A 23,257-nucleotide genomic window follows, 5' to 3' on the forward strand; every position below is an offset into this window, starting at 1 on the left:
GGAGTCGATGGAGGGCGAACGATGAGTGGATGATGATGATGATGATAAAGGAAGGAGCCATGATGACGATAGATGATCAGTGGCTGAAAGTAGCGCTGTGACTTTTTGAATGAAGGCTTAATTGCACTTGGATACCCTGTAACTTCCCGCTACCTTGCACTTATATACCCTCGCTTGTTTTTTGGTGGTATTTGGCCTTAAAGTTTTCAAAATTTTGCACTATAATATCTTCAGCTATGAAAACGTGATAGTTCTTGGAAGAAAGTTTCACATACTATTTTGAGAACATTCTAACTCTTAATAATTTATTGTTAAACCTATTAAAATATTATTTCAACATTGAAGTAGGGCAGGATATAGAATTACTGTAGTTTAAATAAAAAAAAATTAAGTGTTAGAATGCTCTGAATTAGCACTTGAGTGCTGCGTGAGACCTTTTAGAGGAAAATCCTCATGTTTGCATAGCACGATTTTTTTGTTATGCGCAAATTTTAAAAACTTTAGAATGTCTAAGTGTTGCCAAAAATATGTTAGGGTATATGATTTTGAAGTAGGGGAAACTATAGAGTATTTTAGTGCGGTTAAGCTTTTGAGTAAATTCAATGCTTTGGTCGTTTTATGTTAGGGATTCTGTCATCTTAGACTCTAATTTTCTTATTGACTGTACATTAGGGCCTTTAGTGTTCATGTTTCTAATTTATCCCCAACTCTTTTAAATTGATTTATAACAACCACAAATATAAAGTTTTTGTCATATTAGACCGTAAATTTAGAGTTTTAGTTACATCAAGGAAGTTTTGTTTTCAACCGTTTTATAGCCCTTTACCAAATGCAACTCTTATAGCAATAAACAAATTTAGAGGTGCAAAAGAAAATATTTGTAACCATGGATATATTCATATTTGTATTCGTCTGAAAATGGATATAGTTATTGAATAGCATATCATACTCTTTATAAAGTGTGAGTTTGAAAAAAAATTTCCATAGTCAGTATGACCCTTAACCCTTTCGAATATTACTAATTAACAATGTATATTCAAATATTTTAAGGTAAAGTTTTTTTAACAATATTTGATATGAAAGAGAGATCAAACAATGGAACTAATTCTTTATTCTATTAAAAGATGACATGCGTACAACTAATTCTATCTTCCTAAGAATTCTTTTTAAATTAAAGTCACTGTTATAAATAGCGGTAAATAGCCCCGCAATAGCGGCACTAATAGCGTTAGCGGTCCCTTCCCGCTACGCTATTGCGCAATAACAGTGACATATTGTGGAACATGTCTGTTCGCAAAAGCGGCCAATAGTGTGTCATAACGGTGAATATTGAGCGATTGCATTCGAAATTTGCTTTTTTACTGCTATTTAAAAGCGGTTTGAGGCTTATTTTTTTAAAATTAAACTCAACCCTTAACCATTGTATTCCACCGTCTCTTGTGATTTTCAGCATACTTCCGCCACCTCTCATAGCCTCTGGCACCTACCTTGATACTTCCTCTCACCTCCTTCACTGTGAGCTCCTTTTAGGACAATCCTGTCACCGTTAAGCTCTTCTTCTCAAAGACGACGACTTTTTGACTCCTCTAGTCATCTTCGGTATTACGTGATGGTTACATGTCTATTTCATATTTAGGATCTCTTTAAATCATCCAATATGTATTTTTAGATTTCTTAGATTTTTCTTTAAATTTTTTTAGTATTTATACATATTTAAATTAGACCGCTATTTGACTTTGCGCTTTTTACCGCTATTTTGCCGTAATATCCCGAAATAGTCTTAGCAATGCCTCACCGCTATGCGACGCTATCCGCTATCAATAACCTTGATTAAAACTATTCATATCCATAATTAGAAAATTCTATCCATAAAAAAATGAATTTTTTTAATAATCAAATATTTGCTAAATCTAAACAAATTGTGGCTATCCACAATTTAAGAACAAAAAAAAAAATGTAATATGTTCCTCCTTAATTATTTTAGAAAGTAAATTTCAATAAACCTCCCATAACTTTGAATAGAACACTATACTCCAAGATGTTAGCATCTCTCGCTAAATCTTCAGTAAGTTTGATAACTTTAGAAAACACCAAAAATATTTTGATTTCTTGCAATTAACTTTCATAATGGTGTTACCAAAATTTTACATTGATTAAAATTAACCCTCAATGATAGTATATATCCCTCAAATTATTCTTATTTGTAACTTAACCCATAAATTTATAAATAATTCTACAAATATAAAACAACTAGAAATGGCTCCTTAAAAAAATATAAAAATTATAAATAACATTTAGAAAAATTCAAAAGCTACAAACAACCGCCTTTAAATTTCTAAAAATTATAAAAACCCGCTGACAATTTGAATATTACAAACAAACCCTTGAATAATAAAAAACAATATTTTCCCCTAAAGATCTGAAATTAAAAGAAACTTGATAAATCTAAAATTAAAAAGAAAGATTCTTAAATTCTAAAATTATAAATGACCCTCAAAATAGTTCATAAATTACAAACAGCCTCTTAAAAAATCCAAAAATAAAAATAGCCCCCTTTAAAATTTGAAAATTATAAACAATGGCCTAAAAATTCAAACAAACACTTGAAAGATATGAAAATTAAAAAATACATAAAAGTAAAAATGACAAATAACACTCTAAAAATTTAAAAATTGCAAATAGCCACCTAAAAATCTAAAATATAAAAAACAGACCTTTAAATTTAAAATTTTTAAAGAAACCCTGAACAAATTCAAAAAAGCCCAAAAATATAGAACAAACAAACAAGCCCTCAAAAATTCAAAAAGTAGAAACGAACCCCTTTAAAATTGAATAATTGCAGTCAACCTCTTGAAAATTCTAATAATTACGAACAAAACTCTAAAAAATCCAAAAAAAATCCAAAATATCCAAAAATTATAAACATCCATTATTTGGATTTTTTGCTAAAAATTATAAGGGTTTAAGTGAAAAACATAAAACTTTTTGGATTATTGGGGCGTGTTTTGGTCATTTGACTACGTATAAACTAATGATGATAATTTGGAGAGCTTTTCGTCAAAAGTTATTGGGGTTTAGTGATAGTTTTAAAAATATTAGAGATTTAGTTCCAAACACTAAACTTATTGGAGATTGAGTGAAATTTCTCGATAGTGAATTTTTATGTTTCTTTGAATTTGCAAAAAAAAAACTTGAACAATCTAAAATTAGAAATAACCCCTTTAAAATCCAAAAATTACTATCGTCCTCTACTAGTGATTGGTATTTTACTCTATCTCAGAGTTGTTGCTCCAATCACCAGTAGATATCTACTTTTGTAATCCTCTTTTGCTCTTATATTATTATCAATGATAGGGCTCGTTGCCCTATTTTACATTCAAAAAAAAATTCTAATAATAACAAAAAAATTTCTAAATTTCTAAAAAATTATAACTCTCCAGTATTTGGTGTTCTTATTATTTAGGGATAAGTTAAAAAAATATAAAACTCATTGGGTTATTGGGGGTATACTTTGGTCAATTGATTATACATGAACTAATAATATTAATTTTGATGGTTTTACGTTAATGGGGTTTTAGTGACAGTTTTGAAGACATTGGAAATTAGTTCCAGTCAACAAACAATTGGAGGTTTATTGAAATTTATTGATATTTTAATTTAGAGTTTTTTCAATATGTACCCCCCAAATTGTAGTTATTTTTAAACTTTTCCCCCAAAAACATGATAATTGTAAATTTGCCTCTAAAATTGTTTTATTCCCTCAACTTTCCTCATCACTATAACTTTAGTATAAAAAAAGAATAAAAGGCAAACCTACTGGCTACAGGCACAGGCATAACACTTGTTTAACTTAGCTAGAAACTATAAACTTTTTGAAAAACAGTTATATCTCTTTTTCCTAATCAATTTTGTCATACGTTTAAATACTAGTATGCTTTTAAATACTAGTATGCTTTTATGGATTGCCTTTATGTGGCAGATTTTTGAGATATAATATCATAAAACCCCCTTGAATATCCTAATTATCAAAAATCCCCTTTAACTTTTAGATTTTACTAGAAACCCCCTTCAATGTAGAGATTTTATCAAAAAAAATTCCCTAAATTCATCACCTTTAGTTGGGTTTCTTGATAAAATCTCAAAACTAAAGGGGTTTTGATAAGCATTGACCGAAGGGGGTTTTATGATATTTTTAAAGTCATGCGGGGTTATCTGATTATCATCCAAAATTAAGGGGAGTTTTCTGATATTTGACCTTTAAATTATTGTGCTTTGTTCGCATAGTTATATGCACTAAGCATGAGATATAATGTTTGCCTAATAATTTACTATATCAAATAGGAAAGATGCAGTGGTATCTTACTATAAGGGGCTGTTTGGTGCAATTTCTATAAAAAAGAGGAAAAAGAAAAATACTCAAAATTTGATTTCCTTGTATTTTTATAAAATTTGTAGGAAAATTTTATAGAACTCAAAAGAGTATCATATTTCTTATTTTTTGCTATTTCTTTGTTTGGTTCAAAAGTATAATTTTTTTTTTAACTTTATAGAAAATAGGGAAAAATGTTTCAAGGCCCCCCAAAAAAAATTGGATGTGGCGCAGCCCCACCAATTATCTTCCTTAGCCTTCAGCCCCAAAAAAATACGAAAATTATGGCCCAGACCCAAAAGCTCATACGTATACATCTACTGGCTGTATTTTGTTGCTACCTCCCTAAAATGCCCTCATCCCTCTCACTGGAAACCGGCTGAATGGGTTCTCTTCTTCTCTGATCTCTCGTCCAACGCATTTATGGCGAAGCGACGGGGGAAAGCGGGGGAAAAGCGCGGGCTCCCACCATTTTAAGGTCTGCTTCTCATCCTTTGTTATAAATTGGTTAGTTTTATCTCTCACTCTCTCATTAATGAAATTAGGGTTTTTTTCTTCAACTGTCAACAACCCTTTTGCACCTAAAATCCCCTTAATTACTCCTCAACTCCTCATAATTGCCTTCATAACTATCCTCATAACTTTCAACCACCCCTAATGGCCGCCAATGACTTAATTTGCATGGTGTCTTTAGGCGAGAATGCCATATTCGTGAAGCTAAGTTCGACAACAAGCTTTTATGAACTCCAATTTGATGTGTCTGAAAGATTGAAAGTACCTAAAGAAGCTTTATCATTTATATTTAAATCTGAGAGGCACCCCAACCTCAGTTTTTCAGTTGACAACGATGATGATTTGAAGTGCATGTTGGAGCACAATCGAAATATTGGTTGTACGGAGATTCACATGCAAGCTGCTGTTAATGTAGAGTGTTCCACTTCAAGGAAAAATCAGATTAGGGAAATGTAAGTAATTAATGAACTCTTTATAACATTGGGTTTTGTGTGATGTAAACATTGTTATTTTTTTCTTCAACTTTCAACCATCCCTTATGGGCATTAAATCCCTCAGTGTAAGTTGTTATTGATTTGTAAGTAAACAATGAACTCTGTCAGGAACAGGTCTATGTGTGATGATAAGTCAATTGTGATTTCAGGTTTCGATGCTAACTTGGGAAAAAATAGTTGTCATCTCTGATGGTTAGATGTTAACTCTTCATCTTATAGGTTAATTTTCCAAGAGATATGTTAACCTTTACATGAACATGTTAATTGTCGTGGGAACATGGTTAATTTTACACCCAGTTAGTTAACTTTTGTTGTACTATGTTAAGGTTTACGGAAAATGGTTAATTTTACACCCAGTTAGTTAACTTTGTTGTACTATGTTACCTTTGGTCCTACTGCTCTTAACTTAAATTATCAGAAGATAATATAACATATTGTGCATGATATCTCACTGGTTGATTAATTTGTGTAGTAGTGATGCCTCTTTGAATGCAGAATATAGTCGTCCTCCTCCAGGAAATGCATCCAATTCAGAGAGAATCCAAAATGATTTCCCGTCTTGTGAGGTTGTAATGAGAGCTGATGATATTCTCAACAACACTTCCATCATTCCTCAATGGTGGCACACAGCATTAACTGAAAAGGGGCAACAATTTGAGACTGTAAACGAATTGAGACTTGCTTTGCAGTACTATTCCATGGCGAAAAAATTTGACTATGAATTTGTAAAGAATGAACCCAAACGTATCCGAGTATGTTGTCGATATAAGGAGACATATGGATGCCCTTGGATGCTCTTTGCATCTCCTGTTAAGTATGGTAAAAGAATTGAAATCAAAAGGTTTGTGAATGAACACAGTTGTGGACAACATGCTAACTTGTCAGGGCAATCACGGGCATCTCGTAAATTCATAGCAGCCCAATTGCGACCGGTATTAAAGGCGCGACCTGAAATCCGACCAATTGATGTGAAAAAGGAGTTCCTCACTCGATATAGATTGAGACTTGAATACAGTAAGATATGGTGGGGCAAAGAAAGAGCGCAGGAGGATATGTATGGTGATAGTTATGAGGCTTATGATCAATTAAGATGGTAAATTTTACAGTTATTTTATTAAGTGTACAAATTTTTATCATAGCCGCTTATAGTACAATTGTTAGTTGTTGATTTATCATGCAATATCTCATCCTTAGATGTTTCATGTTAGTTTTCATTGATATGTTCCAACTGTCATTGTGGAATGTTATGTTTTATGAAAACTTGTGAGCTTTTATGTTAATATATTATCCTAATGTTCCAATGTATTATATATGCTTGAGCAGAAGCTACATTGTTGTACAGGTATGAGCAAAAGGTGAAGGAAACGAATCCAGGAAGCTACATATGCATTGACCAGAATGAAGGAAGGTTCAAAAGACTGTTTATATGTTATGCCGCTTGCATCGTTGGTTTCTTAAATGGGTGTAGACCCCTATTATTTTTGGATGGGACCTTTTTGAAAGACAGATACAAAGGCATGCTCCTGAGCGCCATAGCATACGACGGAGACCAAGGGATATTTCCGGTTGCGTATTGTATATGTGATCAGGAAAATGTTGATAATTGGAGATGGTTCCTTCAAGGCTTGTGGTCCATACTGTATGAAAGGTTAGACCCGTACAATCCTCCCCACCAATTGGTAATTATTTCTGATGCCGACAAGGGGATTCGAGAAGCCGTGAGAGAATATTTCCCTGAAGCAATCCACTCACGATGCGTGCTGCACCTAGTTGAAAATTTTAGAACAAAGCTAAAGGATTTGGGATTGAAAGCAAAGGACACACAAGTTTTGGGGAGTTTGCTCCAATCTGCTTGCTATAAATACACTATAGCGGAATGGAACGACTACATGAAGGAAATTTATGAGATGGCTCCAGTCGCATATGAGATTGTACTCTGTTATTCGCCAGAGAATTGGGCGAATGCATTCTTCCCTGGTATCAGGTAATGCATTCATCTTAGATTATGACGTTTTGCAGTTGATGTTAACTATTCTACATATATGTGAATTTTTCTTTCTATAGGTTAACTTTGTCTGATATATGTTAACTTTCAGCAATATATGTTAACACTGATGTTTTTATGTTAACTTTGAGCAGTAAAGGTTAAGTTTTGTTGTTACGTGTTAATTTTATTACATATTGGATGCCCATCATACTATTAATTATTTTGTGCTTTGCAGATATGGTCATGTAACCTCTAATGTTGCAGAATCCTTTAACAGCTGGATACGTGAAGCTCGATTGTTACGTATCCTGCAAATGGTAGAGCATATCCGAAAACAAATTATGAGTCGCCTGAACAATAGACGGATTATGGTTGATAAGTGGACAAGCTATCTGTGCCCTAAAGCTGAGCAGATTGTTAGAGAAAATATGGAAAGAGGACATGCTTTAGAGATTAAACAATCAAGAGATGATATATTCGAAGTGCAGTCACATAGAACTACTCACGTTGATTTGGAGAAGAGGACGTGCACTTGCCGAGCTTGGGACGTAACCCGTATTCCTTGTGTGCATGCTTGTGTAGTCATTATTTATATGAAAAGAGACGTATATCAATATTGTGATTGGTTCATGTCCGTAGAAGCGTTTAAGAAGAGCTACGACGAAATATTATATCCCATCCCAGATTATGAGAAGCGGAGTGTGTCCAGGGATGAAATACAGATTTTGCCACCAATTATCACTAAGAGGAGGGGAAGAAATAAAACAAGACGCATAAATAACAGAACCATTTACAAACGGCCAGTCAAATGTTCTCGGTGCAAAGTTGTTGGTCACAATCGAGCAACCTGTAACGAGCCCATCTGGTGACTAGTGTGTTTCTGCTTCTTACATCAATACTTTTGTATGAGACAGCAAAGCTTGTTTTTAAGTGGTTAAGTGTATAGTGGTGGACTTTTGTAATCTGTGATAATGATCGACTAATCATTTTGTTCATGCTAGCAATATCTAAAAGCAAGGCTGAAAGATGTTAACGGATTTGTGCTTGTTCATCTTAGATTTTTCAAAAAGATATTGATTTTAAATTGGCCAAATGTCCAACATCTCATTCACTGTTCTAACGGCTAACTGTCCGTCATACTGTGCTAACAGCTATATTACAACGGCTAGTTTATTGTTCCTTATGCAATATATAATGTGCCCAAAGCAAAGCTAAATTTAAATGTATGTTCTATCTTCCCTGTGTTCCCCGTTTGAGAGTGTGAGATGAGAACATCAGAGATATCTCAGTCACAAGAAGAGGTATGTTGTTTCTATCAAATTCCAACACCATGAGGCAGTGCAAAAGTGGGAAGAATAAAGGAAGATACTTCTGGGGATGTGCAAATTTCCCAAATAGGCAATGCAAGTTTTTTGCTTGGGCTCACCAAGAGAATGCAATGTCCAGTAAGATTATTCCATTTTGCAAGTTTTTTGCTTGGGCTCACCAAGAGAATGCAATGTCCAGTAAGATTATTCCATTTTGCCCAGAAGTCTCCGTTGAAGATGAGATAGCGACCAAAACAAAGCAATTGAAGAAAGCACTGAAGCAATCGAACTGTGAAGTCGAAAAATGGAAACTTTGCTCATTCTTCCTATGTTGTTTTTGTATGGTACTAATTTTCTTCAACATTGTCATCTGTAAGATGAAAATCAACTGAAGAAACTTCAGTTTGTTATGCTTTTGCTGTAAGTGGTTAAATATTATCTGTCAACTTTCACTAAAAGTAGTCAATTTTAGTGACATTTATGTTAATTTCCCAACTGAAAGGGGTGATGTATCAGAGTTATACGTTTACTTCTACTAAAAGTGGTTAATTATTAGACTTTTACGTTAGCGTTTACTAAAAGTGATTATTTATCTCAGTGATTATTTATCTCAGTTATACGTTAACGTTTTCTGAAAGTGGTTATGTTCTCGGAGTTATATGTTAACTTTTACTGAAAGTGGTTAACTATCAGAGTTATACGTTAACTTTTAGTGAAAGTTGGGTTTTTACCAAATTTTTGGCAAATTTTTTTACTTTCAGCGTAATAGGTTATCTGTGTGGTTGACTACATGTCATCTTTTCTTATATTATGTTAACCCTTAGGAGGAATATGTAAATCAATGTTGGTTTTTTCTCAATATATCAGTAACATGTGGTTAACTATCAGAGTTATACGTTAACTTTTACTGAAAGTGGGTTTTTTTACCAATTTTTTGGCAGTTTCACAACCAGATATGTGCATCTTCTCATCCACACTATCAACCAGTTACACAAACAGTGGAATAACTGTCAAAGAGAATGATACACAGCTGCAATAATGTTAACTAAATTTAAATGCTAGTTAGTTTTGTTCCCAATTCAATCTGTTCGTACACATCACTTTTTAGGATATCATTCACCCATCCTTTTCCACTGTCTCCCCTTGATTTTTCTGTTCCCATCCTTCTATTAGGAGTTCAGCTGCAAGCCTGGCACGGATGACTTCAGACTCGTCAGAGTGATTAGTTACTTGAGTGGTATCTACCCCATGAATTATAGCCTTTATATATAAAGGAACGAAAAGCCCACAATCAAAGCTGCATGATATAAGATGGAAAGAGAGTTAGATATAACATGCTGAATAAAATGAAAATGTTTAAATTTAGTTAACATACTAACACATGTTTAAATGCATGAAATACTAACATTTCAGTCGGTTGCTCGCAAGGGACGGCTTCATATCGGAACTTTCTCCAAATATTATTCGGATCAAAACCAGATTTCATATGGTCCATGAAAGCAATTACTTTATTTACTGGCTCAATGTATGCACTATGGCCAGCCGAGCTATAATGCTTGACAACGTCCTCATCCAACCTTACTTCAGCCACATGCCAGTGGTCATGACGCACAAGCGGGATAAGGAGTACATTCTTCCTTGCGGCAACATGCTTTTGTATGAAAGAGGTGTATAGATGTGGAAAATCTAGAGTGACTGCATAAAGACTATGCTGTATTGCCAAAAAATAATGATAAGCCAATTGTAAACATGAGATAAAAATAGTAGGAGATTGAACCTAATGCTTACGCAGAAGAATGTCGATACAACCCCATATTGGTTGCCCATGGACTCCACATCTGGCCTCTCTAGCCATGTGACGAGCCTATCTACAAGAGCTTCCATCACCTGTAAATTTACCATGGAGCAGATACAAATTAAATTACATAACACTCAGTCATCTCATAAAATGCGTAAGAGATTAACATATCAAACTTGCATGGTCATCGATACGGCCGCCACGTAGAAGATTAAGAAGTTCCAATGAATCGACACTACTGTTGAATGTGTTAACAATAACACGTGACCTGAAACATAACAATAAGATCCAAACCTCGTTCAACCACTTACTATAGAAAAATATGGAAATATTAATATGATTTAGCAAAGGTTAGCATAAATGGGTATAAGTTAACATAAATATGGAAACGTTAACACGTAACGATGAAAGCTAACGTTTTCTAGCAAACGTTAGCATAAATGGGTAATAATTAACATAAATCTGGAAATGTTAACATGTAACAATGAAAGCTAACATGTCCTAGCAAACGTTATTCAGAATGACTAAACTTACTGATGGGCTTTTTGATTGCAAAACTCAGAGATCCTTCTATTCTCATCTGGTGTGAGCTTTGATAATACGTGTTGAGGTACTCTAAAGTTGTGAATGAAGTTTCCTTTACTATCAATCAAACGTATGCTAAAATCATCAATGCTAGGAATATCCTCGTTCAGCAACTTCAAAAGAGCCTCCTCCTTCTTCTTGATTTTCCTCTTCGCCAAAAAATCCCAAGTGCATTCATCAGGCTTACAATAGAACCTGATTTTTTCCCCCTCTTCCTCCTTGTGGTGTGATATGTTAATTATCTCTTGATGAACTTCCTTCTTCTTTTCTTGAGTGAAAGGAGTGCGGACTAGTTGTGAGCGCGTCTGCTTTCTGGTACTTGGTCTCCTAGTCCCCTTTGACACTAATTTCTTCAATCTCTTCTGATAAACTTGCACATGTTTTTTCTCCTCCATCCTTTCTTCAACTTTCTTCTCCACAGCACATTCTCCCTCTCTGTTCTCCTCCACTTTTTCTTCATCCTTCTTCTTTCCTTTTTCCTCTTCCACTTTCTCCTCCTCCTCTTCCTCTTCCTCTTCCTCTTCCTCATTCTTCTCCTGCTCTCGCTCATCCTCTTTCTTCTCATCCTCTCTCGCTTCCTCTTTCTTCTCCTCAACACATTCTCCCTCTCTGTTCTCCTCCACTTTTTCTTCATCCTTCTTCTTTCCTTTTTCCTCTTCCACTTTATCCTCCTCCTCTTCCTCTTCCTCTTCCTCTTCCTCATTCTTCTCCTGCTCTCGCTCTTCCTCTTTCTTCTCATCCTCTCTCGCTTCCTCTTTCTTATCCTCCTCACTCTCTGCAGCTTTCTCCAAATTATCATCCTCCATCTCTTGCCATTCACCTTTCTCTAACTCCTTCTCTGCTTCCTTGCCAATATTGGTTACCTCGTCATAATCGAAGCAAATTCCATCATCACCCCTGACCTCAGAATCAATACTCCTTATTTTTTTTGTGCAGACCCTGTATGCCCCTCTTTCTGTGACATAATCCCCTTCACATTCTTCTTCAGGTCTTCGGGGTCAATCAAGTCAGCGGTCCCTTCATAACGCTCTAATTTCTTGTTCAGCCTATGTATCTCCTTAGAGCATTCCTCCCATTGAAGGCGCTTACTACGCTTGACAGTGTGGAGCAGTTTCCAATTAATTTTGGCCGTATTCCGCCAAAATTGAATTTGATCTTCGGTTGTCAACTTCTCTATTTCATCTTCACTCTCAAAAGCATCTCTGAAACAATGAGTACATGGAAAATTAACTAATGATAAAGATAGAAAATTTAACTCAATTGGTAATATGCAAGAATGTGTAAAGAGTCATTGATGCTTACGTAACCTATGGATGAGCTCTTTGTCCTGCCCTTCACCTTATCTTGCTTCCCATCCTTTACCTTTTCTTCCTCATTCTTCTTTCTCACCCTAGTTTGCTCCATAACCTTACTCCTATATGAGACAATTGGGCTTCTTTTTTTCTCAAAGCGAGCGATTTCAATCTTCTTCCTGCTAGGCTCCCGTTGAGGGTATTTTTCACCTTGAGGGTATTTTTCACCCCAGTTAATGATGGGCGTAATTGGTTTCTCCATGATTTTAATGCTTGTTTTCTTGGCCTTAGAGACAATTGTCTCCATCCTCAACGATCCAGCGGTCCCTCCAACCCTTACCCAATTGGTCATCGGAGGCTTCCATCTCAAGTTTAGGGCTGGTTTTTTAATGCCAGTCATCTCATAGTACCATAGCTGTCAGAATCGAAGGAACGAATATCAAAATAGTTAACTTTCAGAACTCATTCTTCAACTACACTCTAAATAGCTACCTTTCACCAAAACATGTTAACATTAATGGGTACATGTTAACTTTCACCTATTAATGTTAGCTTTAATAAGTATATGTTAAAGTTCATGTTAACATGTTAACTTTCACCTATTAATGTTAACTTTAATTTTTATATGTTACAGTTCATGTTAACATGTTAATTTTAACCATATTCTGTAAACATTTAATATTGTACATGTTTTCTAATGCCTGTTACCAAGACTAATGTTAACTAAAAAAAATGTCAGACCAGTTGGTCATGCAACTTACAGGGATGAGCGGCATGCATCCAGGTACGTATGTAACCCCTGGCTTCCTCAACCCTTCAACGGCAATTTGAATGCCTCTCTTCGTCTCATCGAAAATAAATTTACCCCACGCAATGTTCTTCACTCTCTCAATACTATCTACATATTGAAACAACTGTCTTGAAATGCCTTGTGAGCTGTTGGGGCACCAAATCATTGCACACTGGTACAAGATCTGAAGCAGCACAAAATCATCAATGTCCTTATTATCAGAAGACTCAACCAGTGTTTCCAGTAACTCCTCAACATATCTCCTCATGCTACCAGCTTCTTGTGAGGCCTTGGCCTTCGCCTTTGACTTTGCCTTTAGCATTTCTTTCTTCTCTTCAAAATATTCCCTCCAAAGCCGGTTGTGAGGGTCTCTATTCCCGTAGATCAATTCCCCATCAATAGGGAAGCCCGTGTGAGTTTGCACCCACTCTTCATCAAATTGGACTGAAAATATAGTCCCGCTTATGGGATCAGGAAAAGAGAATTCATCAGTTTCGCCAACATAATGGCTGAGCACATGCTCTAGTGCCCGTCGATCACGTGCTGGAGGTCCGAAGAATACATAGTGCTCAAAGTTACTGCCCTTGTAGGCATCCCAATGCCACTGCTTCAGTTTTGGTTGAAGTCTTTGCATGAAAGTACAATATGATCCAAGACAGGCACTAGGCCTTATATCACCTTCGGCTGTAGCTTTCCTACATAAACAACTATTTACTCTTAACAAGTCGTTCAACTGCAAATTAGGTAACAATTAACCGTAAAGGCATTAACTTAGTCAAAACTACGTTTTATTAACATGAATAGCTAATACTTGACACTTATGCATAAACGTTAACAACAAACAAGATTTATTGACATGCATTGCAACTAGCTATCAACAAATGAGAATTATTTACATGCATTTGTTCCAAATTGCAACTAGCTATCAACAAATGAGAATTATTTACATGCATTTGTTCCAAACTGATAACACTTCGTATTATTCAGATCTTACTCCAAAATTACGAAACTGGTTCTACACTACAATAACCAGTCTCTCGCCACCATTTTATTCAAAAAAGAACCCATAAACCTCAATTAAAATCAAAATCACTCATTTAAACTAATTAAATTCATAAACCCTCAATTGCTTGGGAACTTACTTCTTCTTTGAGATGGACACATCCTCCAGCGAGCGTCTCCTCTTGCTTTCTCGAATATCCAGACTTTTCATGCTCAATAGGGTTTCCGTCTCCTCGTTACTCTCCTCATCCTCAGAGGATGTCAGAGCAGAATTGCCGGCGGGCGATATCAAGGCAGAGGTGGAGGTCGATAAACATAAGTTTGGCATTTCCTCCTGCGCCAATCGTGCCGACCGACGCCGGTGACGAACGTCCCGTTCTGTTTGAGTGTTGTCCACTTCATACTTGCTACGCTTACGGTTCTTAGCCATTTTACTTAAATTTTTTTGGGGCATTTTCAAAATAGATTTCCTAGCCGCTTGAGTGAAACTAGGGTTTTGAAAATGGGTTCGATTGCTAATGGAGGTTTGCGGTGAAGAAGATATATATATAGAGAGAGAGAGAGAAGGCGGACAGAATCGGGGGGAACGGGTAAAAAAAGGGTATTTTGGTCTTATCGGCTCAACTTTTCTCTTAAAGTTGTCTTGGAAATGAAAAAAAGACTGAATTAATATTAAGTTGAGTTTGGGGGGCTTTGTCACACCAAAAAAATACAGGGGGGCTACTCACATCCAATTTTTTTTTGGGGCCTAGAAACATTTTTCCCTAGAAAATATGTTGTTTTCTTTTTCTTTTGTTTGGTTGGATGTCACTTTATAGAAAATAGCTTACTAAAAATGCCCATGAAAAATCACATTGGAAGGGTACTGATGTACTTAATTATTTTTTAATATATGCGTCAGATTTCTGGGTGATTTCTGCCCATTTTGAACAAAAATTAATTTCTATAAAATATGGTACTTTTTTGTACTTTATAGAAAACTTTTCTGTAAATTTTTTTGAACCAAACACAATTTATAGAAATCTCCAAAAAAATTTTATTTACAAAACTGCCACTATCAGTCATTTTTTTTATAAATTTTTCTATAAAACCACTCAATCAAACAGCCCCTTAGCAACAAGCTCAGTGGAAAAGATTTTTTTAATGTCTGGAAAAGCATAGTTTAGAAAGTGAAAACTTGGATATTGAGACTTTTGAAATGTTAAATTGGTATGTTAATTTAAAAAAATTACGTGCGTAAAATTACTCAAATAAGGACTCTTAAATTATAATAAAACATTTTATCTTTCCAATATTTTACTTTATAGACACGCAAGAAAGGAGGTATAAATTAGTTTCAGCTACACATTTAAGTTGTTCTAATATTTTGATCATAAAAAATGTTCAATATATATCATTTCAAGATATTTAGGGTCTTCACAAATTGTGAGCCTTTGAGATGTTCAATAAGTATGTTAATTAAAAAGAATTATGTCAGTGAAATTACATAAATAGGTATTGTTTAAGTTCTTCTAATGTTTTGATAATGAGATCGATGTTCAATATGTACCATTTCAAAAGATCTATAGCCTTGGTCTCTTGCAATTATTTTGACGGGCTTGAATTAGGATAACTACATCCCATCAGAATATCACTAGCCATCATGTAAAAAGAAATAAAGATGAGTCCTGCTAAAAGGTATGTAACTGAGATAGTTAAGCCAAAAAAGTGTTGAATTGTAAGAATAATTGAATAGGATGGAGAAGGACACTAAAATAAACATGAATATGATACTCACTGAAAAAATAAAAAAAATAATTCAAAGACATGAGTATATCATCAATTATGTGAAATAGTCAAAATTTGCTATAAAACACTTTATGTCTAAAAAAAAGTCATTCTACTAAGAAAAGAATACATGCTAGCGTGAAATATATCAATTAGTCATTTTATAGCTTGCTAACATTGACAATTCAAAACATAAATAGATAGAATATAAATATATCATCTTGGAAAAATATTCATAATTAAGATCCATGGTTATTGGTATATGATCTTTCCTTATAGTCTATTAGAGGGCATCACATTAAAGGTTTAGATTATTAAATTGTGTAGCGTATAAAAATTTATAAGATGAAAACATAGACTACAATGAGAATCAAATTATTTGCATAAAATTTCATTTCTTTAGAAAAAAGATTTTTACCTTCATGTACTATTTATTGTAACTATACTGTAAATTATATTTTTTTATAAAAGGATTTTGACAAACATTATACTTAATGTAAGTTATACTTTTCATAACTACATAGGTATATAGACAATAAATTATTTACTTTTTCATATAGAAATAAAAGAAATATTGCACTACTGAGCTAAGTAAGGAAATAGACCAAAAAGAAACAATAATGATATCTAACCACGTGTAATACACATGCATCCAAACTAGTACACACACATATACATATATGAATATATGATAGGATATGATCACAGATACAGATGTATAGTGAAATATCCAAATTTATTCGATCATATAGTTGCAATGATTTTAATACTTAGTTCAAAGGATTTGAGGTAATTTAGATCAAGAGAGATACAATCTTAGTTTTTCATGCATGATGGGCATATTAATGAGCTCCTTTGCATCATACAGACTATATTTTTTCACTATCATTTGATACCCTCCTATCTGTTTCTTAGGCAGATGTATATTCGCACATATCCGCATCGATATCCTTGTACATATCTAAGTACTGTGGATATTGATATAAATTTTCCTTACCAAGACATATTTATATATGTCTATTTTCGTGATTGGTAAGCGAATATGAATATGATAATTGGATAATAGCCTCTCCAACAAAAGGGCCTGACCTACTCTAACAAAGTTTAAAATAAAGGATAAATTTCATAAAACGGCCTACAACTCCTTAACCCCTGCCACACCTCCTAAACTTCGGGTGTGTTATAAAACTTTTCTCAGCTTTCAAATCTTTCAACAAACACTCATTTACAACGAAATCAAAATAATGGTGGGCTATGCCATCAACTGTTGGGGATCCATAGAAAACTCTGAAAGTATGGGGGGTTTGGTGAAAAAAAAGTTTGCAGAAGCAATGATAACACATGTTTTGCTAATGGGCATGTTAATTATGAGACAGGATCCACGAGAGTTTTCTAACATTCTAGTTTATTATTATCATTAGTATTCATTTCCATTTTACTAGTCGCTATTCTCAAGCGAACAAAAGAAAAGGTTTTTATAGTAAATATTGCGAATTTATACTCATCCGATAAATCTTAAACCAAAAATGGATCTTTAGAGTTGCAAATTCACTTTAATTACTTTAACCATGTAGTTATGACCTTCAATTTCCTTTTATAAATCTTACAATTTCTCCGATTGCAATTACAAATCCCAATTGTATGCAACCAAACTACTCATTACCCATTAGATGATGCAATATGAGAAGCACCATATTTGTTTGTTAAAAAAAATCACTCATTTTGCATTCCTAAACAAAAGCTGGAATCTGCAAAATTAGAAAGGCTCACTGTTTTCCTTTATGTATTTATTTATTTATTTTATTTTTTGGGTGCAAAATTGATTGCATTCAACCCCATCAGACTGTAGGGTTACACGTGTGAACGCCAACAACTTCAAGTAAAACACCACATAAAAACGCATTAACCCCTGTTCAAATTCATTCCTTTTGCACAGAGATTTAATGGATTATCACCATGCATTTTGTAATAAATCAGAAAACCTATTCAAATATGTTTACAACTTGAGTAGTGCTCGATCATCCAAGCTTGTTGAAGTTCAGCTTGATCGCAAATCAATCGAGTAATGCTGTCCATAATGAGGAAATGTCAAGAAAGTGACATTTACGTCTATGGAGACGAAAAACAGAAAAGCCAAAATAAAATATGTCAATATTCAAACTAAATATCTACGTAAACTGTAAATTTCAACGATTGGAGCATGTCATACACGCCAATCCAGCAAAAACAGAAAAAACTATGAGGAACTGAGATCAGGAGCTAAGCCTGACCTATCACAAACATCATACTAGGATTTAACACAAACTACATATATAAAGAAACTTGAAGAAAATAACTTGCTCTGATCTCACCGCTTAAGCGTACAATTCAGATTACATAAGATAGCCACGGTACGTTCCTCAAACTGACTCTAATAAGAAAATTACAATAAGCAAACGTAATAGCAAAAATCAGGCTAAGTCTTCCCTCACCGTTATTTGGTGATGAATCTGATCCAGATGGCCAAAACACGAATAAAATGTGTATAAATCGCACCTACGCATGTTACTTGAAGTTAAAAATTGAAAAAAAATGAAGAAGAAACTTCGGAATCCCAAGGCAGTTCCTCGACGATCATTATAGAAAATAACAAGATCATTATCCACAAAAAAAAAAAAAAGAAGAAGAAGAAAGCACAGCCATCCCCGAAGAGGCCTAAGGCAGTAAATAGTTGTGGAATCCTGATGCAAGCAATCAACAGTAGAGGACATAGCAGAAATGACTAGCAATAATATTAGAGAACATTGTTTTTTCGCCTTCTGATTATACATCACCAGCTGATAAAAAGTACATGGTTCAGCGATACTTTTCCTCAGACACGGGCCTAATTAGAGGATGTCAATAATTTGAAGCATGATTTCTTGGGTTACCGTACAAAATGGAGTGGTTATCTGAGTTACAAACATCACACATAGCCACAATGATCTACCACTAAACGCGTCATACTTCTCTGACTCAAATTCAACCAATTCACACTCAAAATTACAACCTCCAGCGCAAGACATCATTAATGGCAAGAAACTGGATACATGCAGCCCTAGAAACGAACTAGAAGCACAAGATTCCGCTGATTGCCAGTAACAGTAGAAGCAGGAGGTGGAAAGAACGAACAAATGTAGGTAATTTATTACTCAAGTATGTTCATTGGCCCACAAGTTAGAAGGGGGAGCAGCTTAACCATGGCAAGCACCATACAGATATTTATAAGCTAACTCAATCACATACAACAAGGCCATAAACTTCTTTTTATGTATATATGTATTATAATTTCCAATATATTGATGGTTTGTAGTTCATTAACAAACCTTAATAACATACAGTATGAGCATTTGCTCATGCTAATTGGCCTAAAAAAGTTCCATCAGTTGTTGGACAACATCTGCATTGCAAATAATTCAAATGAGCGACAAAATTTATAGAGGATGCATAAATATAAGCTAGAGTTGCACCATAGAACTTTAGTACCTTGCAGAATAGATGGCGAAGTCTTAAACTCATGCCAAATGCTCGGATAATAGGAAAGATCAAAATTAAGGAACCTGGCTGCGAGGAAAGTGGCTCCCGCAGCAATGTGATGAGGCTTAAACTGAAGCCAGAGTGAACTTCGAAGTCTGCAATATGAAAAGATCAGTAAAGAAGGATAGACAAACAGTGAGAACAGACATAATTTATTATACAAGACAACATATTAGTAATCAAAGCATCCTTCTGTAACGTAGATACATATTATCCAACATGCTAACGGATTGCATCATAACAGCGTCAACAAGCCTAAACATCTAATATCATTGTCAACACAGGAAAAACACAGAATAAAACTAGCTGTAAGACAATTCAAAAAAGCTATTTCACCATTGTTTTCCTTACCAACTATCAAAGCAGTCGTCTTGTTGAATACTATCCAAGGTTCCTCTGTAGAAATGCGGGCATAGTGATAAAAGTATAGCATAGATGTACTGTTGTTAGCATCAAATCCTGATCCCAAGTATGCTCCAAAACACTAGTTGCTCTTGTTTCAAGAACAACATTCGACCAGGGAAAAAAGCCAAAATTTCGTAATACAAAAGAGAGAAACTGATGTTCTCCTGTGGATCTTGTATCATCTTCTAATCAATGCTTTTCCCAATGACTGAACTGATTATATTCAGCCAGGCTAAGTTAAAACAGGGAATCTGTATGCTTTCTCAAATGCTAATCACATATTAGGGCATCCTTTGCTGGAGACTCGTAATTGAATGAGTACCAAGTGGCTTCATAGTAAATGGATTTAGCTATTTAGAAGATGGAATGACTCCAGTAGCCTTTCATAAGATCTAATTTCAAATTTTGAATATTTGTAAACCAAATGTTAGCCGAATCCTTCCAACATTAGATCTCAGAACAAGAACAGAATTTCTGGCTTCAAAGTTGAGTGTACCCTTCTAGTAGACCAAATTTCAAAAGAACTAAAAGAGAAAATCAAACATTCTAGAAAACACCAAATTATAGAAAATAGTTATAATATACAAAAGGTACGTTATCAATATAATAATAAATATATGAGAACTTTATAATTACAACCCCATACATGTTTTAGAGTGTGAAGCAAAAGTAGTCAGCAACTTCACAACCAAATTCAATCTAACAGTACCATTAAAAGTCCAATATGCATCCATTGTATAACAGTAGTGTGAAGCAAAAGTAGTCAGCAACTTCACAACCAAATTCAATCTAACAGTACCACTAAAACTCCACTATGCGTCCATTATATGAGCGGGGTACACAGTCGTATATGTGAAGTACTCTGTTTGGAAGTACAACTTATTCGAGAAAAAGGCTCATCACAATGGTAAAAGCCTTTTTGGTTTTTACATAAGGTTTAGCTTATGTACACAAATAGTGAGGAACTGCTAGTTACAACTTTTCTTCGTTTGCATTAAGATGGAAGAAAGGAAGAATGCAGAACTGCACCCGGGTGGGTGAGTCCCAGGACAACTGAATTTGGTGAACAATACAGTAAAAGGCATTCCAAAGAGAAAGATAGCTATTGGAGTTCGACCTAGTTACACGGACGTACAATCTTAACGCAAGCACAAGCCCCAAGAACACAGTGCTTTGGATTTTTGCCTAAGCGAGAAAAGCAAAATAACAAACATAGACATTCACCCATCATTAAACAGCAGGATGGAAGGGCTCATAACAAAATTGGAAGAATTCAGAGGAAAAGACGCAGCAAGGAGAGTCAAATATCACATTAAATTTTGAATATAGAAACTGGAGAGGTTGAAGAGGACCAAAGAGAAGAAAGAGCCTTTTGAGTTTTAGAGAAAACGTAAACGTGATACAGCAGCCATTTGAAATAACTACGGAAGTAATTTGGATTTCAGTGTGATTCCATCCAAAACATGCTAGTTGCTCAACTTCAGATGAATAAACTATGCATGCTATCCATTTTTCTCAAAAAAAAATATGCTTTACGTGAACAGCATATCAGTCCTCCAGCTAAGAATTTCACAGAGAGGAGCACATAACTCTTGGAGTAAGATCCTGCAATTTACGCCACAGCAAAAGATCAATAAGGCAAACCACAAAAATCAAGGCAGAGAAATATACTCAAGGGATAAACAGCTATATAAAAAAGAAGATGAAATGAAAAAAAAGTAAACCCATGAATGCATCCCAAAACTAAGTAACAGATATATTATATATATACATATATATATAATAACACAAGCTGACCATTAAATGTGTGTAGATTGGAACCACTGACAGTAAAATGGTCTAGAACACGCACCACGTCAGTCCACCTACCGCTTTGACTCAGATAATATATTTCTGATATATTGATGGGCAAAGAAGTTTCAAGTTGAAAAACACTACGAAGAACCATAAAATATCAACAACAAAAAAAACTATATTAGATGTGATCCATTTAAAACAAAGCAAAAGGAATCCAACTTTTAGAGTCTATGCTACTACTAAAACAGAGAATTTGTAGTCACAATCTCTTCATATACAAACTTAAGGAGAAAAAGGTTACGTATATCAGGCATGGTCCGCGTGCATGCTCTGATATCATTTGTTTGCATTGAGTCCTTTTGGGCTGAATTCTATACGTAATGTTTCATATTTGGTAATGAAAAAGTTACATTTCTTGCCAAAAGAAAAGAACTTAAGAGAGGGGGAAAAAGATAACAACGATTTTACCCTTCACTGACAAGATTCCAAGCAAGATTCTGCAATGCAGATTGTGAAAGTCCCAGTTTGCTAAGAACTGATGTAAGTGGAACATATGGGTGGTGCACGTCAAGTTCAAAATCCAGGGTCATTAGTATCATTTGCTCAGCCTCGATAACTCTCTCACGGTACTGATCAAACCAGTCATGCTGAGAAACAAAAAAGAAACAAGGACAAAAAAAAGTATCAGCTATGTGAACTAAAATGTAGTTGAAAATATAATAAGAAAAAAAAATCATAATCTCAGAAGCCAGAATAATCTCACAGCAGCATATAGAAAATAATACTAGAATGTTTAATAAAAAAAGCCGTGAAGAGTAATGTAACATTTACAGAAATCCTGAAGACACTATAGTACACTATATACTAAAAGTCTAAAACAAATAAGGCTTCCACAGCAGCTATAGATTGTTCATAGCTACAGTGGAATATATACAAAAAAAAGGTTTATTAGAGGGTTTCATTGCCAATAACCCCAAAGTTTTATCCCCTGTTAAAGATAAGTAGAACTCTGGGTTTATAGGCAAAAGGCCCTTTATATTATACTTTGTTATATTATTATATCCCTATATTAAAGTTCTGATCACAGAACACGAGGTGTTCCAATTTTTTTTATTTTTTTTATTTTTTTTATTTTTTGATAACATAATGTGGGGAAAAAAAAACTCTGAGGGAAGTATTACTATCATTAACATGTACAATTATAGCTCGAGAAGTTAACTTGTATAAAGAAGAGATATACACTAAAAAGATTCAGCAAGCATGTGCAGACACAAAAACAAAAGAATCAGCAATTACCCTGAGGACTGCAAAGTTAACACGCGCAAAAGTAGAAGAAATCTAAAATGCTCTAAAAGCTACATATACTCTAGCGATATGAACATTATCACATTCCATAGTATGCGCCAACCATGTCACACTTATACTGATTAAAGAATTGAAATAGTCTAGTCCAGTTATAGCGCCATGATAGACGGTAACATGATGCATCTAACAGTCACGAGTCATCACTATTTTCTAGTGCTACAATAGAACTTGATAAAACATTTAGTATTAGAAACACTCACACTATAAACCAAATATGGAAAGAAGGGGAAA

General features: G+C 34.5%; 1 protein-coding gene and 1 pseudogene across 1 annotated transcript; one reads left to right on the forward strand and one right to left on the reverse strand.

Moving 5' to 3' along the window:
* Positions 5,817–7,796, forward strand: LOC109821772. The gene is made up of 2 exons (XM_020387930.1): positions 5,817–6,469; positions 6,719–7,796. The coding sequence occupies exons 1-2, from the start codon at positions 5,817–5,819 to the stop codon at positions 7,362–7,364; spliced, it is 1,299 nt and encodes a 432-aa protein (XP_020243519.1). The 3' UTR covers positions 7,365–7,796.
* Positions 19,043–23,257, reverse strand: part of LOC109851335 — an 11,975-nt pseudogene continuing 7,760 nt past the window's right edge.

The sequence above is a fragment of the Asparagus officinalis genome, chromosome 8 (assembly GCF_001876935.1).
Source record: "Asparagus officinalis chromosome 8, Aspof.V1, whole genome shotgun sequence".
NCBI lineage: Eukaryota > Viridiplantae > Streptophyta > Magnoliopsida > Asparagales > Asparagaceae > Asparagus > Asparagus officinalis.